The following is a 21,737-nucleotide window of genomic DNA, read 5'->3' on the forward strand; positions in this document are numbered from 1 at the left end:
GACAGAGCTCTCCATGCTAGCTTAAGCATCTTATCACCAAGTCCTAGGGATGCACGGGACATTGTGAGTTCATTTACTTCAACTCTTTACCCCAAGGTAGGATCCAGTATGCAAAAACAATTCATGACAGATTTTAATCTAAAACTAAGTATCTCTAATGACAGAGATCACATAACTGCTCCAAGCAGCCTGATTCAGTGCTCTGTTTCCCTACTGTTAGGAAATGTTCCCTGACGTCTAGCCTGACTCCTTGCTGCTCATTATTTCCATTTGTCTGCTATGAAAGTAGAGAAAGTTCATGCTGTTCCTCTTCACAGATGGCTGTTACGTGCGTGAGGACTTGGTGTGTACCTCTTCCTACTGTCCCCATCTTATGTTTCTCTTATTCAAGTTAAACATATACATTCAGCATGTCTTCATATCCTGATTTCTCCATCTCCTGATTCATGTGCACAACTGACAAAAATCCCTACATCACTTCCAAAGAACTTTTGTCTAGTCAGATATTCTTATAATTTATATGTAAAGGATTGGATCTTTTTTTCCCTTTGGACAGTATCTCCAGTTTCTCAGGATAACTCTGAATTCCAATAATGGTACTCAAGGTATGTGAGTTTCTCCCAGGTTTATGTCACCTGCAAAGATAATAGGTATCCTTTGAATATTATCTAGGTCATTAATGAAACCGCTGAAGAGTGCTGGGCCCAAGTTAAACCTCTAAGCAAAGCATTCTTCCATTCTGGCAATAAGCAATACCCATTCTTTAGGAATGGTTTTAAGTCAATTTTGTATTTACCACACATGACATTTTCTAGACTGTTTGCTAGCTTGCCCTAGTTTGTCTATAAAAATCTTGTGTGAGAGTCTTACTGATTACAGTAGATTTCATTTACTGACTATTCTTTCCACAAAGTGTTTTAATTCTGTTGTAGCAGGAATTCAGGTAGATTTTGTAAGAACAAATTGTATCAAACCAATGTTTGGATTTGATATGGATACTACCAGACAGACAGTAACTTACACTACTATGCAGAAACAGATACTCTTCATTAAGCAGTATCTTATGTTCCTACTACCTTTGAGTGCTCAGATTGTGACTATTTGTTCCAGCCGTTTTCTAGAATGAAGTTGAGCTGACTGGTCTGTTATTACACGGGCTCTTCTTCTTTCAAAAACAGTCACAGTATTTATCCTTTTCCAGTCTTATAACTGATGATGGCAGTAAGATTTAAACCAAAATTTCTTTAAGTATATTCTTTAAGCAACAGAGTAACAGAATTGAGGAGACAGTTCTGGCAAGAGACAGAACTAAGATCTCAAGGCCAGACATTTTAAGTGCATTGTACTTACAGTCAAAATAAGATTCTGGAGGACTTTGGAGGAACAAGAGCCTTTTATGGACTTGTGTAATGACAGCTTTTGAAAAATAAAGAGCAGCTCTCACTGTTCTTCTGGCTACATTTTCAAATTTCCTCAGTGGTTGCTCTGCAGGACTAACATGCAACTTCTAGATAATTAACAAGACAATTTGCTTAAAAGCAAGACTATGGCACAATGCTGATGGCAATAATCAGTTTGGCTAGTTTTAATCCTGAACTCTTGGTATACCTATGGAATGACAGCATTTGATTAAACAAGTAGTAAAAAGCACACTGAAAGGCTGACTTTTACTCTGTGTATCTTTGAAGACTTTCACTGGGAATGGTTTTATTTAACCTAGGTATGTTCTACCTTAGAATAAGCTGAGGGGAAAATGTGCAGATTTCTGAATAGAAAAATTAACGCTGCAGCATAAGTTGAGATACTTACATTGTATGGATCATACAGAATTGATAGCTGGTGTAAATATGCCATCAACATTACATGAAAACCCGTTGTCAAACTTTGTGAAACTTACATATGGACGTGTATGTGCACTTACATACGCATACACATAATCAGAGTAAGAACTGATGAAAAAATTAAGTGGATCCTTCAAATTCTGCTAATTGTGCAGCGTGGTCACAAACAACATAGTGGTTTTCAGGAACAGCAAAATAAGTAAGAGAATTTCCTCATGCTACTAGTGGACACCATTTTCCTAAGATCTAGTCAGGTAATCTCAATCAGGAAAACATTGCATGAGAATTCATAACAAAAATTTATGGAATTTTCTTGCAGCTGTAAAACTTTACAAGATGTTAATTAAAGAAAAATTATTCCTGTTCTGAACAGATAATCCAGGTAACAGTAAAGAACGTATTTTATGCCCTTCCACCACTGTTAAGAACAAATCCAGGTGCCAGTGACATTGCTTAAAGAAGGAAAATGACAGTGATGGATTATGTCTGTCTTTAGTTCAGTCCTGAAAGCCTGGTCTTACCTGAGCGGTTGTTAGGAGACATGCGCACGGGAGAGATGGAGGGCGTGCGTGATGAAGAGTACGGTCTTTGCCGATCCCTTTCTATTGTTGAAGATGAGGCTACAAAGTGATACTGGGACCATCCATCCTGCAACATCAAACGTTGCGACAGCAGTTAATGAAAACGCCATACGGTTCACCACTTTAAGTACAGAGTATTTTCCTCTAGGGTTTTCAGTATGTACGCACAAGTAGGTTACTATATCTTCTTCCTGCCACTGGGTGGCAAATATTTTTTTTAGCGGTGCAGGATACAATGTGCTGACTGTACTGACACATCAGGAGAAAAATTAAAATGCAGGAAGTTCTATAAAACAACGCATTTCATAAGGACTTAAATTCTGAAAACATCAAACAACTTATTAGGCTATTTGTTTAATAGTTCTGTCTTTTTCCATGCCTCTATTTTCACATTGCATTCTGGCTATGAAAATATTCCAAATCATAAGACTACTTGTTTTCATGGTGAAAGTTAGTTTTTGCTTTAAATAATTTTTATCATATAAGGAAACTCTGGAGTAAGTAGATGGTGAAGATCCAAGAATATCAAAATTCTTGCAACTATTTGGGTATCTATAGCCTAGTTATATTAACTGCCCATTTTTTCATACCTGAGGAAAAAAAGAATCAATGCATTTTCCTCATTACATTTTTCTCCAAGATGTACAGAAAGAAATTCTATTCCATCTATTTAAAACTGTGGTGATGGTGATGTATTTAAAAAACAGAAACAAAGTAATACGAACACTAGTAACAGCTAGTTCAGAAATTAAAAAGGAGAGTTTAAATCATATATGTTTTGTTCCCGTACCATAATATAATGCAATAATCCAAAATAATGTACTTTACAGTTTTAAATGGATATTAAAAATAGTTTGAAAATATGAGAGTAAATTGACTTTTGCTAATGCTCTTATTAAATGACTATTTCAAATGTCTTAAAGTATTGATAGATTGTAACTGTCTTTATCCCTGATTCATGTGAAATCTAAATCAGTAACACAAGAGTTTTCCCAGTCTCACGCTGAAGGCGTAAGCCTTTTAAAAATGCCTACTTTCTGTTGGGCTCAGTGGAAATTGGGTCAGGCACCTGGCATGGTGCTAAACAAAATTTTTGCAATGAAATGCTGAATAAAAATAATCACAACGAAATATTACCAAAATCCAGTTGGAATTTTCCTCTTACTTACAGAAAAATAACTCACTGTTGAGGTAGTAAAGACTGTTCCCACCCCCTACATCAGGCTCCTCCAGACACCCAACCCTGAATCCCACGCCTTCCCATTCTCTGTCCTTGCCCAAGGCATCTCTCTGACTTTATTCCCTCCACAGAAACCAGGGGCACCTGGCTCTTGGAACTGCAAGAGAAAATGTCTTAAAAAATACTCCTTCAACTAAACTTTTATGAAAGAGAAATCGGCAAGACTGTGACACAGCAGGAAGGAATAAGATACCTGATATAGAGAGAAGTGTTACAAGTAAATTGGGATAGACAGAGGTGACTCCTAACTACGGATTCTGAATGTCTGCACTCCCTAAATAATGCATTTGTATAAACATGCATGTATCTCAGTCATAATTTAAAAGAAAAAAAATAAAGGAAGAGTGAAGTCTGGGCCATGGATTTTACAGTAGTCATAGAGTCCATAGTGAGTGATTGTCTACAGAGGTCACTCATATTTAGGACACTTTGCTGAACTGTACCTCATATTTCATGACAGTCATATAAGAAAATATAAGGAAGAAAATCAGTTAATGAGTAAAGAATAGTAATAACTTGAAAATAGAAACAGTTAATCTTTAATACCACTTGCTACAACTAAAATCTTCTATATCCAAACTTTCATTTCAAACAAGCAGCTTCTACACAAGCTGCATCCTCCAACCTAGGGAAAGGATCAGTGAGAATGAAAACAAAAACATCTGTAAAGCCCTAACTTCTTAATGTTACATCAAATTGGAAATTATTCAGAACTTTTCAATATATATATGTATATTTGTGTATGTATATATATAATACATATACATTTTAAAGAACTAATAGTTTATAGCTATAATTATAATGATAGCTTAAGTCCAATAATCTGATCCAGGCATCAAGACTGTAAATAACATAGCATTATTTTTACATCTCCTGCTAATAATAACTTGCATGGTGATTTCTCTACTATAAAAATGAAGTAGCAAACATGTGAGAAGCCCTTGCCTTTATCCTGCTGAAGATAAACAGTTCCCTTCTTACTCCTTCTCTGGGGTCAGAAGTTCTTACCAGAAAGGTGACTCTATAATTTACTCTGTTATACTTGTCTGATAAATTATTTTCTTTTAAACACACTGTTGAAGAGGAAGATACCAAGAGCACAGACTCTGTTTCTGATAAAAGGAGAAAGAATAGACTATTTATTACTGTCTGCCTGAAAAAGGAGTAGACATCAGCCATGCTTACATAGTTTCCAGCTTTGTGGATCTGGATCCATGCATGGCCAGGTAGACTCTCCTTTTGCACTCTTGGTACTCCCAAATAAATCCCTGGCATGTGGTTAAGAAAAAAATGACCTGAATCTTCCCCTAAACCTTTCTGGGTTGTCTGTTTTATCTGTACTGTTAATAGTAATGCCTGGACCCTGGTTCTGATGGGAAGTGTATGAAATAAATCCGTTACCTGCATGGTCCCATGGACTCTACTGGAATAGTGTGTGGCACCAGTTTTGTTCTGCAGAATATCAACGGGTACTTTGTCAATGTTGCTTCCTCAGAAACAGCATTGCAAGGTGCCTTAACAGTGAGGGAGCAAAATCCAGCTGTAGTTGGGATGCTGGCAATAGCATTCTTTGTGGCAGATGTTTTTCCTTCTCCTCCCTTCAAATTTTCGTTTTCCTCTCTGCTGAGAGTAGCACCTCTGAGGTCTTCAAATAAAATCTGCTACAAACTTTCAAGTTTGCAAGCCCGATCAGCTCAATAAAACAAGTCAGGCAAACAATAAACTCTAACACGAGTACTGTGGTGACTTGGCATTGCTTTTGACTAAACAAAGCATATTGCTAACACTGTACAACAACCTTCATGGTGTTTTCTAACAGCATTATGGGCAGCTCCCAGACATCACAGTATTTCAAAACCCCAATACTTTCATGTCATCTGTCTTTACCTCTCTTCTGCCTCAAGGAAGAAGCTCCTTTCCTTGGAAAGGTAAACAGTTTGTAACAAATTCATTAAAACTATCCTCATCAACAATTCCAAAAGCTATTAGCATTAAATATTGAAACTAATTTTTAAGAGCCTAAAGGGAGTATTTTCAATTTAATGCCGAGATAAATACCACCTGACATGATGGCTGCTTTCATTAGTTTGTTTCAGCTCTAGTGCCTGTAATGAAATTTAATTAAATTGATCTGGATACTTAAAGGTACAGTATATAGCAGTGTCCTGCAGAGAAGAAAGCTAACTCAAAAGCAAAGTGTGTGAGACTACGTTTCTGAAACCAATTTACCAGCCACAAACGTGACGCAGAAGAGGAAGAGTAAGACAAAAATATCTGACAAGTTGGAAAGAAATTCAATGCAATTCTATTACAGAATGGATGCATTTGTTAACTTGCAGCAATCAATTAATAGGTGGCAACTGCACACTTCAGGAGGGCACAGAATAACTGGAGTACAGAAATAGCATTATATGTCCATATCATCTCTTCCAAGGCACCTTCTACTGGGCATTTTTCTATATTTTGCCTAGAATGAATATATGTATTCTCCCTCAATTATACTCCATAACATCCAAACATTAAAGATTGATTGGCAGTGACATGTTTCTGACAATATTTTCTTGGGAAAGCTGCAGAGATTTGGGGTGGAGACTGGACAACCACTGTAGAAAACAAAAGTGATATTGTAGTCTCACTGATCATCTTTTACTGGTCTTAAGGACTGAACAGGTCCTTTGTCTCCTTGCTCAACTGTAAGTCATTTTGAAAACAAATTTTTTTCAAGCCCATGGGGGGGATGACTATACTTACTGTGCCAAACACCTACTGCATAAGTGTTTTAGGAGAATGTAATTTGGATTTTCCACATTATTCTTTTTGTGTTTAAAATGTAGGGGGAAAGAGGAAATTTTCTATTGTGTTTGCAAGAATTTCAAATTTTCAGAACTCTCCAGTAGCGAATTCCTTGACTTGAGGAGATGATTTGAGGAGGTGGGTGATATTAGACACACCATTTTCTTATTTGTAGTATAGAACACTATGAGAATGGAATGAAATTAAGCCCTGATGGGAAGTTGGGGATGAAGCACCAACATCGCCAGCCTCGGTGCAGTGCCTAGCCTGGATAACCTCATGACATCCACTCAGAAAGAAACCTTGCATCAGCTCATGTGCTAATAGCCATACAGCAAAAATAAAAACAAGCTCTGCCCTCTGACTGATGATGCTCATCAGCCGCTAAGAAGACACTGACTTAAAAAGTCAGTAGTTTAGAAAAACCGTATGATGGCTGCATGCACATCACTGTCTTGCAGTGCTGAAGAGCATAGTCTGCCCTGACTCCTGGCCACTGATGTTCTAACATTGTCAGTAAGAAGGAGAGCAACCTCTTGGAAGCAAGGAAATCCCACTAGGGAAAAGAAACAAAAATGGTGCAACAAATCCAATAAATGAAAACAGCTAAAACCTGAGAAACTACAATGTTGTGTTGTCTTCCCCAAGCTTATAAACTCTCCAGCATGCTAGTGCTTGCTTCAGGCCTGATCCTCTTGTGACTTGATTTAATAGACGTTTTCCAAATGATTTGAAGCATACAGGATCAGACTTGTTTTGTCATCCTACTGCCTTATCTGTAAGCCAGCATTTTACTTGGTTCCAGGATATTAATTGTAATAATAACTGCTCCTGTAACGGTAACAAGCTGTAAAAATGTGAAGTTTGATAGGCAACCACTTGCAGGAAACAGTAACTAGACCCACCAACGCTGTTAGAAGTAGGTGATACAGCAATAAGGCAAAGTGCCTGTAAGTACGCAACATAGGATCTACTCGCTTTGAAACTCAACTAGACATTGCTCTGAGTTGCTGGTGTTGCCTCTTTCACAAGCTGAAGCACTGCTGTCAGGTTAAATGAAACACCCTGACTGGTGAGCACCAGTGTGACACTGTCTAGAGCAAAAGATAAATCTGATGTGAATTAAGTCAGGGCTCATCAGACTTACACAGGTCTGGGCAATTCTTCACTGGGAATTTGTTGTCATAATGCTAATAAGACATAACAGAAATTAGAACTGGATCAAATTATCTACATTCATTGATATATGAAAATTATGTGCGTGACTTGACTGCGGTGAGAAATCTAAAAGGGTAACAAGGTTGGGGTGATCCACATATGCATCTCACAGAGCTCTTAAAAGGGAATTTTGAAATACTGTGGTTTAAGTGTTCACCAACCAGCAACACTTATCATTAGGCTTTACAACCTGGGATCATCTTATTTTCTTTTAATAGAAGAGAAAGAATAAATACATTTCCCAGTGCTTCTCAACAGAGATACCGAGCCTGACTTCTCTCTCTATGCCAGCCCCACGGCAGCGGAGAGACTAACCACCCCCCACCAACATACCTGAATATTAAGTATGCTAGCAGGACTGTTCCCTGTGTGCCACCGAAGTAGCTGACAAGGAAATGTCAGCTGCTGAAGGAGAGATGGAGAGGGGGCTGTTCTCTAAAAAGGCCCCACCTTTGTACCTAAAGTGTGTTTACTTTGGAAGAGGCATTTCAACTAAATTCTTACAACTTCAACAACCCATGTAAAACTCTTGAAAAACAAACTAGTTTCAGATAAACTATCTAACTTAAAAATAAAGATGGTCTTACATTTTTTCTTTGAATTTACAGTGCCAATCCTATTATCAGTAAATGATTCCTGAAAGGATTGTCCTTCCTGGATTTCCTTGCATTGTTTCCAGGAAAACTCAAAACCACCAGAGAATTCCTGAGCATTGATCTGCTTTATAATGTATTCTGAATAAATCTGCTTCACTGATGGTTTTTACTGCCATCAGCTAAGCTACAAACAATTATAAACAGTATACTGAGATTTTTACTCCTAGAATTTTGTCTTTTGCTTCTGAAGTGGCAATTCAAGACACACTGTGGAAGAGCAGAGTAGTGATTGAGCCTGGAAGATCCTGCTGTTCTCCCAGCTTACACATCAGCAGTTGCTGTTTGGGTTAAACCCTTCAAACTAATTCTGCATTAAGTCTGCAAGTGGAAATCTGGAGTAATTTCTGTGTCTTCAAAAGACTGGCTGCTGACTCCAGTTGTCCCATTTCCCCGCCTCTCCCAAAGACTTATGAGCCAGGCCCTCAAAATCAACAAAGTGAAGACATGGATCATTGAAGCTTATCTTAATTTGAGGATTTTAGTATTTATGTTTATAGTCTTTTTTTCCACAGTTTATGAAAGCCAGAAGATTACTTAAAACACAGAAATTATTCAAGTTTGGGGGTTTAAAAATATTACAGTTTGGATAAAAGTGCAGGAGTTGCTCAGAATATGACCACTTAGCCAAAGTGGTTAAAGGAAAACAATTTGCTTCCCATGCCTTCTGATAATGATGATGATGCCAGTTACTTACTGGTTACAGGTTACATTGGGAGTATGACACCTACTGCTGTGTGAGCTCCAGAGGAAGGCTACTCTCTCCTCCCTTACACAGATATAACTGAGGGGAGAGAACCTGCTGAGAGTACCATGGGAGCAGTGCCATCACTTGAGCCAAGGCAAAGAGCAGTGGCAGCTGGGCAGAGGATTAAGCCAACCTGGGTCTCTCAGGGACTGTTGGCCCCCTGCCGCAGTGCCTGATGGCTCCCTGGCTGGCATGGTCGTGTGATACACACCCCCCCCCCCCCCATTTCAGTCTCCTTTCTTACAACGTGCAGTGAGCTTGACCTCAGCACTTCTCTCCCTTTTATTTGGAATGTCAATGTACAAATGGCTTTTACTTACAAGTGACTGTTTCTGCATCCCAGACACAGCAGAAGTTCAAGAAGCCAAAAGAGAAATACGTATTTAGCGTGAGGCTTAAAGAACGGCTCCTAGTCAGACAGCCATTAACCACAGCAAACCTGTTTGGCACTGGATGAGGATTATTCAGTTTTCTGTTTTCTGCTCTTTAAAGTGACAGTTTCAGAATCAGTGGTTAAATTCAGTATTTTTGAAAAGAGACGTGTACCTCCCAGCCTCCATCTCAGCTTCTCTGAAAGCAAAGACATTATTCTTCTATTTTAAGCATTCCACCCCAAAATACTTTGGAATATTTTCTCCCCCTGTGTTTCTCTTGTTATCACAGAGCCTGAGGTACTATATTCTTCTGAAAGTATCACCCTATTTTTTTCTTTCAAAATACCACAGATGACCTTGGCCAGTTTTTTTCAAATGCTTTTTTTTGTGTGCAGTGTTATCATCGTCTAATCACATATCTTCTACTGTACTTTTACATCTCCTCCCTTGATTTTAGCTATGAACAAACACATGATAAGAGAGAGATATGTTAATTACTTGCCAAATCTATCCAAGTGCGAAACAGCTAGGAAACTATCCCTGGTTTTATATAGTGCAACTCTCGGACGTTTCAGGAAATCACTGAGGCATTGCTTTACCTATCCATAATTAATTATTGATTTCCTGTTGTGCGAGTTGTGAAGATGACAAGACCTAATCTGATGAATAAAATAGCTATAAGAAAAGGGAATCGTGTGTGAGGCAAAGCATGAAGGACAAGACTTCAGATACGGCAGAGTTCATTATTCATTTTGTGGAGGCTATATGCAGCTAAATAATAAACCTTTCAAAACACTGCAATAAAATGAAATAAATTCATTTTTCAAAGCATCACTTTGCCTCTTACATAGAAATAAAATGGTTTTAATGTATTTTGGAGAGAATGAAGGCAGTACTTGGCCCTACAGCTAGAATTTCTGTTCTTCTCCTATTTTCCTCTGCATAAGGTATTTAAGCTATAATTTAAATTGTTAGAATCACAAAGAACTATTTTTTCTTTTATCTTGTATGCACAAAATACTTGCATCCAAGAAAGTGTTTACAATAATTTTTGACTTGTACTGTCATTTTCATTCCAGTAATGCAATTTCATCTATCTTAATACGTTTATGCCCTGGAAATGCAACTCAGGCTCTTGGCCACAAAATCACAGGGATAGGACAAATCTCAGGAATAGGACAAATATGACTTTAAGCTCAGGGTCAGTTTCTTAATTAAGCCTACTCTCCTTACAACGGCTAGAAACTAATCACCAACTCTTATCTTACTTTTCATGCATTAAACCACAAAATCAACAAAATACAACTCTTCTATTATACCTGTGAACATAAAACATGAAAAAAATAATTATCAGAATAAAACCTTCATCATTGTCTCTTATGGTGAAGAACGTGGTGGGAATGGTGATACTGACTGTGATCAAGGACTTTGTGCTTTCTGAAGGGTAGCACTGTGGCCGAAAGCAGAGGATCATTTTATTCAAATGTGTAGCTCTCTGACAAACAATGAATCAGTGCCCCTTTGGAAAAATCTCTAGATAGGCTCATGCTGTTCTTTGTTTTGGGGTCAAAAGTTCTTGAATACATATACTTAAACTAGAGAACTGAAGATCCAAGTAATAACTGCTAAGCTGCATGAGTTTTAAGGGTATGCTGCTTTGAACATGTAGTTTACCAACACACTTAGACATTAATAATGAGAAATACGTATTCTTTTTTACTGAAATACATTTAAGAGTTTTTGATTTGGAAAATAAGAGCTTTATTATTATTAACTTAAACAGGAACATGCTATTGGACCAAAGCATACAACTCTCATTCTAGAGGAATTACAACTTTCTATTAAAGCACTTTGTAATATTAAAAGTAATGAAAACAATTTAGAAACTTGCAGTGAAACTTTTCATTTCTACTTTCAGCAGGAAGAAGAAGCTATAGCTCTTTTATCATGATGAACTGTATCAACCCAGTAAACAAAGTAAAAAACCTCAGAACAAAGGACATACTACAAAAGAGACTCCTTTCAAAATACAAGGTTTCTTTCTTTGACTCTGAAATGGCAGACATATTTAGGCCATTTTTGAATTCTGTTAGCAGTTTTAGGAAGAGAAGAGGGAAGAAATGAGAAGGACTTCCCAGCAACTTTTTCCCCCACCCATTCTTAGATCATGCAGAACATCAAGGAACCAAAAGTAGGACACCGATTCACCAACTTAATATTCCATTGAATTTTGATTGAATTTACATGTATTGGCCATGTTAAACAAATACTTTTAACCTCCTTATAGGACCCAGACGAATGAGGATGATCCTAGCAGAAGTACAGCAACACAGAGGAGCATCAGCAAAAGATGCCCAGTGTTACGTATCAGACCACCACAGCTAGACAATTTACCTCTGAAAAGAAACTATGCTTCAATTGACATAGTAATAAATTTAATTTGATTTCCATCTCCTCTGTGCTGCTTGCATATGCTATTACTATTAGCAAAAGTTCCACTGATCCGATTCATTTGCAAAGCTGTAAGTGGCTATCCAACATACCCATTCAAGTTTGCTAGGAGAAAATGAGTTTCTCACCTATACTCTTTACTACACACGTGCTTTTATCTGTGTTTGAACCTAGATATGCAAACACCAAGCAGACAAGTTAATTAAAAATAATATTTTGTTCTGAATGGTAGAAATCATGCTCCTTGAATGAATTTTGGAGAAAAAGATTGACATGAATTAAAAATGGTATTACTTAGTATGTATTTTTAAAAGACTTTTGAAAGTCTTTACAAAGACTTCTGGATTCTTTTCAGTATTGTACATCTGAATCCAGCTAAACTTTGTTTGCCATTAATGTTATTTATATTTGCTTAAAAATATTTAATACATTATTTAAGTGGACTAAAAATGTTCCCAGTCCCAAAAGACATGCCGAAAATGTCATAGGTATCTACTTTGTATTCAAGTATTAAAATACAATCGTGTTCTGAGGAACTGTACTTTTGAGACGAAAAAATTTGTAGATGTGACCTTCCATTTATGCATAACCCTCCAGATTCTGAATGCCTACTTGTACCTCTACCCTAAGGATATTTCAGGAACTTCAGTTATACAATTCCCTTCAGAAAGAAGGCTCTAAGTTAAAGATACTGACTCCTGGGCTGCATTTTAAATTTTCTTTTCTTCAGAGCAGTTCAAAAGGTGGAGTACTTCAGAGACAGACTTTACACAACTATGAGATTGAATTTCTCTCTTCTAAATCTGTACTTAGTAACCTTAAAATGGACTTGGGTTTTCAAGTGAAAAATACCTAGTCTTTCTCACATAAGTCAGCTAGAGCTTATCATGAGACTCACTGTCATTGCTGAGGATACTTTAGCATCACGGATATGTATGACTCATGCTAAACTGTTTGGACAAACTTTGATTCTTATTTATTTAGCACCTCTTGAGTCTAGTAAGTTTTGGTTGAGAATGGTGTCAGCTTTCATGCACTTCTTACTGATAATTTAGAAGAATTACTGCTATGTTTCATTGTTGAATTACTGCTTACTACAATGCTGAATGTTAAAGAAAACACTATCATGCCTTTAAGGCCCTCATGGGAAAAGCAACAGTCAAGCATAGCTGCAGATACTTTCTAAGCTCATAGCTCAAACCATTAAGGTTTATTACTTTATGTGTTCCCAAACTCTCTTTGTTCAGACATCATGCTTAAAGTCAGCATCTTCTACTTCCATGTTGTGTTGTATGTATGTTCTACATACACCACCCCGCATTTGTGTATAGACACAATATGCACATATTTACCAGCAAAAATGCAGATACGTTGTCACATAGACATACAAGTATTTGCAAGAAGTGCAAGAAAAAACAATTACTTTGGCTTCAATTGTGCTTAGTCATAATATCTGTGTTTTTTGGATACCATTCAGTAAAAAAGCCAGTGCAAAAATAGTGTAAGGACGGGCAAGGTCTAGCTCCAGCTACACGGGACTGTTTTCATGGAAATATTACAATCAGAATTGAATCTTCAGGTCAGCACAGACTGTATCTTAGATTACTGATGATATTTTAAATACCATAATAAACATGGAAAATGTTTTAGAAGGAAACATATAAATACTGAAATAACCAAAACATGATTACAGGGAGGGTAGGTGATACTGTGTAGTAAAAAAAAACTTTCTTGAGTATCACAAAGAATTTAACTACATAAAATGCAAAATGATTAAGTCTATTATACAGTAAATGATGGAATCCAGAAGAATCAAACATTTGAAAACATTTCCTTTTAACCACTGATGCAGAAACACAAATTTTGATACTCCATCATGAGTTGTCATTGTCATATAGACAAGAACTTTAATATTTTGGATTCCAGAAGATTTTATACCTTTTCAGGCCATGCAAAATATAAAACAAATTGCAATAAGATAATGGCAATCCCTTTTCTTTCTAGTACTTTCTGATACTGCTAATAAAATCACAGGGGGTTAGAAGGAATCAGGAAAAATATTACTTGATATGATGGATTAGCAAGGAAAATCAGAACATGATCTCCATGACTACACAAGTGAAATGATAACTATTTGCATTAAAATATAACTGAAATAACATTCCGTTTGACTTAGCATTTTGTAATATTTTAGATATAAAGTTGTCTTTTTTTCTAGAATATTTTCCTTAAAACTAGTCAAATGATTTAGAATGATAATACAGCCAGGTGAAGACACTAAATCTATATGTTTTATTCCTTCCCCTTTCTCTCTCTTTTAAAAAATTTAAACACAGTTTATACACCATGTTTTCCATGTGTGAATACTTCTGCATATGTCAAATTTTTACTTGTATAGCTCAGCTTAATTCATTTGCACAATTTCCTCTTTAGGCTTCATGATTTTGCTCATGAGATATAAATTCCTGTTGTATAGACAAACAGGATATTCTTTAAGCAGGCAACTGGTATTGAAAAAGCCACAAACGTTAAAATTTATTTGACAAAGTTTTGAATGATTCTTAACAAAAAAATCCCTGGGAAAGCAAACACAATCAAAAGAGGATGGAATGATTAAATTATAAGTTTATACTACACAGGGATGCTGCCTAGTGCTAATTATGTTGAAAAAAATAACATCAAGGTAAAAAGAAAACCAAAATTCCAGACTAACGCATCATTCCTCACTGAAGAGGTTTTGTGTCTCTAAGAAAGAATATGAAAAGATTAACAGATTATTCTTTGGTCTGCAGCTACTACCTGTTATTTCCTGCAGAATAGAAAATATACCTTTGCTTTAATGAAGAAATACTTCATATTTGCATGTGTATTGGGAAAAGCAAACCTATTTTACATGAACAGTGGAAACTAATATACAGCATTAAACATAGAATTAATAGTAATTCAATACACACACACAAAATCAGTGATAGCAACTTTCTCTCTAGTACTGAAACCAATGACAATTTCATGATTAAGTACTTAACAAATTGCCATTTGATAAAAAGCCAGATTTAAGACACTCAAATGCAAATAACATGTTTTTAGGCAAGAAAGACAGAAACAGAAAGAAAAAGAAAAAGGATTTATTTGAAGACTATAATTTTTTTTTGTTGTACTGGTTATAGAATCTCTGTCTTCTAAAATTACTCAGATGATACTTTAAAAAGGCTTAAATATGTTAATTTCACAGAAAATGTCCATATTTCCTTTATTTAAAATCAATTTAGGAATTTGCTTAATACCTGATTAACAAAAGAAAGTAATGTCATAGATCAGATGATGAAATGCTGGGTGTTTTGAATATCATATTCCTATTAGCTAAAGATTAAAAGGATTTACCCTAACCTTGAAAGATATTTATGTCTAAAGTATTTAAATCAGATCTCTGATGTCTTCTCCCTTCCAGGCAAACTTAGTAAAAAAAAAAACAACCTGAAAGAAATAGCATAACTACTGTGTCCTGTGTGATCAGCAAAAACAATGTAAATTCTTATTTTCTCTAAATATTTTATCAGAAATAATACATAGACATATATATATAGAGAGAAAGGTTTCTCCATGGGTTTACTTGAATGCTGTTCATATGTGGAAGGTCTTTTTTTTTTTTTCAATAATGCCACAGCATTACATTTTATTATGAAAAAAATATTAGGAGGAAAACAAACTGCACTTGGTTAAGGGAATGGAATTTAGTACCTAAAATTAAACAGTACCTCTAATAAAAAAATCTCCAGTCAATTACAGTTGAGATGCCAATTCTCATCAACTGTTCTTATGTCTGAAGGAAACCTCTGTTGCTCTCATTAATACAGATTTTGAAAATTAGTATTTTAAGAATTTAATTGACTCCTGGACACACTGATTTTTCTATAGATATACTTGTTTACCTGGGATCCTCTTACTGAAACACGCAGCTATTGCTTTTTTCTTAGAGATGCCATCAGGCCAGAAAAGAAAGCAAAGTGCTTGATAAACTTAATCTGCTATCGCAAGATTTGCTTATCAATAACTGCCTTTCTGTTTGAAAGGTTCAGACAATCAGAAAAGAGATTACACAAATGCTAGAAAGCTTGCCAGGGAACTGAATGTAATGCACTTGTCTGCCTCTCTGGTATATGCTGTCCTCAGAGAGAGCAAAACTCCATACACCTTCCTCACGTGGCTGAAATGAATGGGCCTGCTCTCCTAAGTGAAGTGAGATGCTTTCCATCCAGAACTTACAGGGTCATTAAATTGTGTAATTTAAAAATATATTCTCTAGTAAGGCTTTGTTGCTTTTGATTCAAATGGCTCCTGTAGAACTCTTCTGGGTACAAATCTCAGTATGCATGAAACATAACAATTCAACACTGGTCAGCTGACAGCCAGAATACCTGGGTTGGGGAATAGATTCTGGTTTCTTGGCTCTGGGAGAGAGTATGCTGAGCGTGCCATGACCCAGAGTGGTGGGTTGGTGAAAATCCTCTGTCATCAGTCACAATGAAGCTTGGGGCCGCCCACTGCCATAAATCAATCAATCAGTCAATTATTTATTAATCAGGTACTTGCATTTTCATAGTTAATATAAAAATGGGCTCTAGACAATGCCTTTTCTATAATGATAATCTACCTTTATATTACACTGGGGGGTTTACTTTAAATTAATCCATCCTTTTTCTAAAAGGGGACATAGTAATCTGAAAAAGGCCTTGCCAATTGTACAGAAATAAATGAATCCCTGCTGAAAGATCAGCACTGCAAAATACATATGCTCAGGAGCAATCTGAGCACATGAATAGTTCCTTCAAGTCAAGCCACTTTTTTTAGGAACTATTATGTTCTGGATTCAGAATTTAGATCCTTACTGTAGGGTTTAAGTTCTGCGCAGACCTTTTCACTAGATAAATTTAACCTAAAACAGCATCTTTTTTGGGGATGTCTGACTGACGATAACCTTACCAGGAGAAAACCTAAATGATGTGTTCCAAGTCTATATGATAGTACGATGTAATTAACATTTTAAAAGGTGAGTAGGTATATTTTACTTAAGAAAGGGCTTTAGATTTTAAAACTCCTTGACGAGGGTTTTGAAGTTTATTGCTGGCAATTTTCACGGAACATTTAGCCATATAGGACCTGATCATAGAATCATTGTTTTACTATTCTGAAAGTCACATGAAAAGAGAGCCTTTTTCTAGATCCAGACTGGCTTAACTGCTTCTAAGACTTCGGGCAATTCTAAATATGTTTTCCAGCCAATGACAGACAAGGCCATCTTCAGAGTGACTACTGTGACTTCATTAAATGCCTATCACAATAATATCCGTATTGTACGTGGCACACTACACGCTGAAGGACAACTGCCTTTAACAGCCTCCCTGTTTCAAATAATCGTTGTATTTTTATTCATATGGCAGATGAATAGGACAAACATTTAAATTATTCTATGCAGAACAGAAATCTACAGTAATAAACGGGAAAGAAAAATAATTTCTACAAATTCATTGTGATCTCTACTTATATATTGTAGACAGAATAAGTGTAAACATAATGATAGAATGTAAACATTTTATTGGAGCCTAAGTGCTTAGGCAAAGCAAACCAATTAATAGAAAACATATTATTTCTGGCAGATCCTCCAGCTCTTTAATATTATACACATTTAATGCTAACTGAAGCTTGTTTTTCACTAATAAATTTTCTTTCCTGTTAAACTCATTCAGCACAACCCTTTTGCTCCAATTTCCTCATGTAATTTAACAAGCTATCTGTGTTTGAGTAGTTGGTTATTTTCTTGAATACTGAGATAGGTAGGAGTTTACCAGCTAATGGAAATCTGCTGTCTTACAGTCACATCTGTATTTTCTAAGGTGTCCCCAAATCCTCAACCAGCTAATACCCTAGAGACTGGAGCGAGATCCAGTGTTATTGACTTGGAAATGGGTGTCTTTAAAAAATCACCGTAGTAGCTCCTTTCATCCTGCTTAGGTGGCTAAACATAAATGGAAGAGGACCTCTCTCTGGAGACTGTAAGCAGCATTTAATTCTCCTGCTGACTGTACAGGTTACAAAGATACTTGAAGAAGAGGAATTTACCATGACTCTGAAGCACAAGGACAAGCTGGATAGCTCCTCTACCTGTTTTTTTCCTAAGTTCTAAGCCACTGACCCACCCACGAGGCCACTGACCATGTGACCATTAAGCACTCTGATAAACCAGATTTTAAGTATTCTAGGATAGAGTTATGAAAACAGGGGCAGATAAATGAACATTTATGAAAATGTAAGTCTTAGTTGTAGAGAACAAAAAAATTTGAAAATGAAATGACATTAAAGTCACTCTTTGGGAGACAGTATTTCATCTACTTCTGAAAAATTGTGATGATCATCTCTTTTCTACTTGATAAGCTTTAGCAGCATTTAGAAATTAATCACACTATGTAATCTAAACACTGTTTATACGGGACTGAAACTAAACCTTGTTTTCCTCTTGGTGGGATTTTTTCCAGATTAGATTGCTGTTTCAACTATTGCTCAGCAAACCGAGAAGTATTTTCTGTGAACTCTTCCATGATGAAAGACCTGCAAGTTAAAATTTCTGCGATGGCTGACAACTCCTTCACTTCAAGACAAAATTAATTGCATCCTCTTGGTCTGTCAAGTTTTTTTTTTTCCTCTATAATTTTAGGATTGGAAACATTTATGCATATTACAACTTCTTCTTGTTGGACTGTGTTAGGATTATGACAAATTATCCATACTAGGGAGTGAAATCCTTTTCCTAAAGGACAAGCCTACAAAGGACAGTAAACAGTCACCTCACTGACAGATGTGAATGCTGACTATTTACTTTCTGTGCCTTTTCCATGCCAGCCCAGCCTAACAAGTCTATGTGTCCCACTGAAGCCACAACACAGGTATGAACTGGAAATCCTAGTACACTGGATAGAACCTGTCAGTGGAGGGTACAGAGTGTGACACAGCTCTGCAAACACAGTGCATAAGGTATTGCAGACTTACAGAGCTTTCCAAGTGGAAACGGAGACAACAAAGTCAGTGCCTCCTCCTCCTTGAGGTTTTTGCTCAGGCAATAGGAAGTTAGAAATCTATCCATTGTTCTCCTGAGCCAGAAAAGTTACGATCTCCACTTGAGCATTCCTTTCAGAAAATAAAAAGCTATTTGAGAAGAGAGACCAACAGTTCAAAGAGTGCAACTCCTCTTGTATTAGCTATTAATAACTGGTCACAATGTTCCTGCTCCAGCAAACTGAATGAAAGCAACATGCAAACCTGCAGTCCTTATTTTTTATAAAATATTGGGAATCCCAGGACACACTGGATGCTGCAGATTAGTTAGCCTGTCTCCCCAGTAAAGTTCAACTGGCTGCAAAAAATTCTGGCTCTTGCTTTTGGGGCCTTACAGAAAGGACCCATGAAATCAACTGAGCTTTCTCATTGCTTTCACTGGGACCAGGATCAGCACACTGCAAAGAAGTTCCTGGATACCAAAACTCTGAAGTCTGGACTGTCAGAGCTACATTGCTTGGGGGATTTGTTCTGCCCACCTGCTCTGCCTTTCTACTTCAACACAGCAAATGAGCTATCCTGAAACTCTTTTCCCAGAAATGTATCTCTAGCTTAACTTGAGATTTAATTTTCTACGTCTCCCATCTTTGTGACTTGTGGAAAAATTTTGCATTTTTCAGAATAAAAAAGATGGATAGGACCTTAAAATTTTGTGCTGTCAAAAGATACTGTTTGTGTTCTTGGCCAGATATACTATGACTTTGAGACAGAGAGCTACTTGATTTGGTTAAGGAAATTAACTGAGTCATTGCAGCTGTTGCTGCAGTTTTTGGCTCTGAAGGGCCCAGAGAAATAGGCAATGTCTGCCAGATACTGAGTGGCACAATGCAATTTGAGCACACTACTAGTCTTAAGAAACATACCTGAAGCTGAAATCTGAAATCTGTTAAATTTGAGCTATTTTTTATCCAAAAGCTGATTCTGACAATGTCCTGAGAAGCTGCTTCATTTAGGTTTCACTACCTAAGCCTTAGTTAAAGCTGAAGAGCTTGCTCACCCATGATGGGATTGAACCTTGCAGGAAGACTGCATATACCCTGCTTAGGGCAGCCTGGGTACTGGCAGCGGGTGGGGGACTAGTTTCTGACTCCTGAATTCTCTCCACAGCCAGAGTTTATCAGGGAGTGCTGCTAGTGGGAAATTGCTACCTATGCACTTCTTGGCTTTTAGTCCTTCATAGGTGTGGCAAGTCATTAGGAGACCACACCAATCCCCAACTCTGGATGGACTTTCTGTCAGTGCAGTTTCTACTCTGCCAGCTGTTGTGGCAGGTGCACCCACCCAATGAAAATAGGGCTTCTTGGCTGCTGAAGTGTAGCAGCTCCTGATTGCCTGTTCTCGGGGCTCCATGGTAGTTGGGGCCTTTGGCCAATGGGAGCTGCTATTGCCCACAGGTCAGATTCAGCCTGGCTATCAATGGAGTCCCTGGGGAGCCATTTGGAGCTCGTCCCCTGGAGCAGCAGCTGCAGTTGAGGACTCTCCCCTTGGGTCAGGATGCTGCTCAGGGAAACTCTTGCAGGTGACTTGGGTCAGGTGCTGCGCTGAGCAGGTCGTCGAGGTTGAGAGCCCTCACTTGTCAGGTGAGTGATAGAGTGTTCTGGGTTGTCATGAAACCCTAGGAAGTTGTTCTGTTCTCCTCTCGCAGACATTTGAACTTGTAATTTGTGGAGGGCTAGTTAATTGTGTTGGCAGTACATTTTTAATTTTTGGTGGTTGGTTGTTTATTTGAGAGCCTCTGTAACAGCTATGTGATGATTCCTGTAATGTTGAGCAAAATTAGAAAAGTGAAAGAGGTTTTCATGCTTTTGCTGATGTTGTCATATTTGGACTAAATATACTGACTACTACTGTATCAGCAGTAAACATATATTCCCCATTAATATAAAGGATAATACTTCTATTCTTTTTACATCTCTTTACAGTGAACATGTGGCTCTAAAATATACTACAATTCAAGCTATTTGGTTACACTATTTCTCAAACAGTACAGTAAGTGCTGCTGCTTTTTCTTAAATGTGATGTGATGCTTGTAATTTCCTGGTATTACAATACAAAGTTATGCCTATCTGTAGGCCACCAATTCTTTGAAAGTAGTTGTATAGATACTTCAGTACATAGGAAGAAATTGCTGATCATTATGTAATGGGATTTACCTGCACTTCAAATAAGGCTGTGCAAGTGCAAGGTACTGAAAAGTGCTGATCATATTATACTGTCAACTGTATGTTCACTTGTATATATATTCTAATGGGAGAAAATAAGGATGGCGTTGACCTAGTGTCTTTATATTACATAAATAGCTGACTGTTAGTATAATGCAACTTTTCTAATTTTCCTATCATAAAACTATTATTTTCCAAACAGTGGTGAAACTTGGAGAGCCAGCATAACAGCCTACTACAAGCAAGTTTAATAGATGTTATTACTTTATAAACATCACTGTATGTCTTTTATCAAACAGAAGTATTTTACATTAACTATCTGAACATTTTGATTTGAGGAAACCATATTTATAGAAGGCTTAGCAGCATATGTAATGAGTATACAAATATGTAGCAGAGACTGACCTGCACTTTAAGATTTTTGTGAAGCCTGTAGGAATTAGCCGATATAGAGATTAATGAAATGCTTCATGACAATATAGACAATCTGTCTGCTATGAGTGTCCTTGAAGCTACCTCAAAGGCTAGCCTGCCCTATCTTCCAGACCACAAATACATATTTGTGGCCA

At 37.0% G+C, this 21,737-nt stretch overlaps 1 protein-coding gene across 13 annotated transcripts in view; it reads right to left on the reverse strand.

The window, feature by feature from the left end:
• CTNND2 (catenin delta 2) overlaps positions 1–21,737 on the reverse strand; it is a 689,312-nt gene that overhangs the window by 13,972 nt on the left and 653,603 nt on the right. For 10 of the 13 annotated variants that reach the window (XM_074899519.1, XM_074899518.1, XM_074899522.1 and 7 more), the window contains 2 exons: positions 16,315–16,440; positions 2,363–2,489 (listed from right to left, as the gene is read on the reverse strand). In XM_074899519.1, coding sequence (XP_074755620.1) covers positions 2,363–2,489; positions 16,315–16,440 — 253 coding nt within the window. The remainder of the gene's footprint in view (positions 1–2,362; positions 2,490–16,314; positions 16,441–21,737) is intronic. The other 3 variants (XM_074899527.1, XM_074899526.1, XM_074899523.1) reach the window with 1 other exon arrangement.

This window comes from Athene noctua, chromosome 2, assembly GCF_965140245.1.
Source record: "Athene noctua chromosome 2, bAthNoc1.hap1.1, whole genome shotgun sequence".
Lineage (NCBI taxonomy): Eukaryota > Metazoa > Chordata > Aves > Strigiformes > Strigidae > Athene > Athene noctua.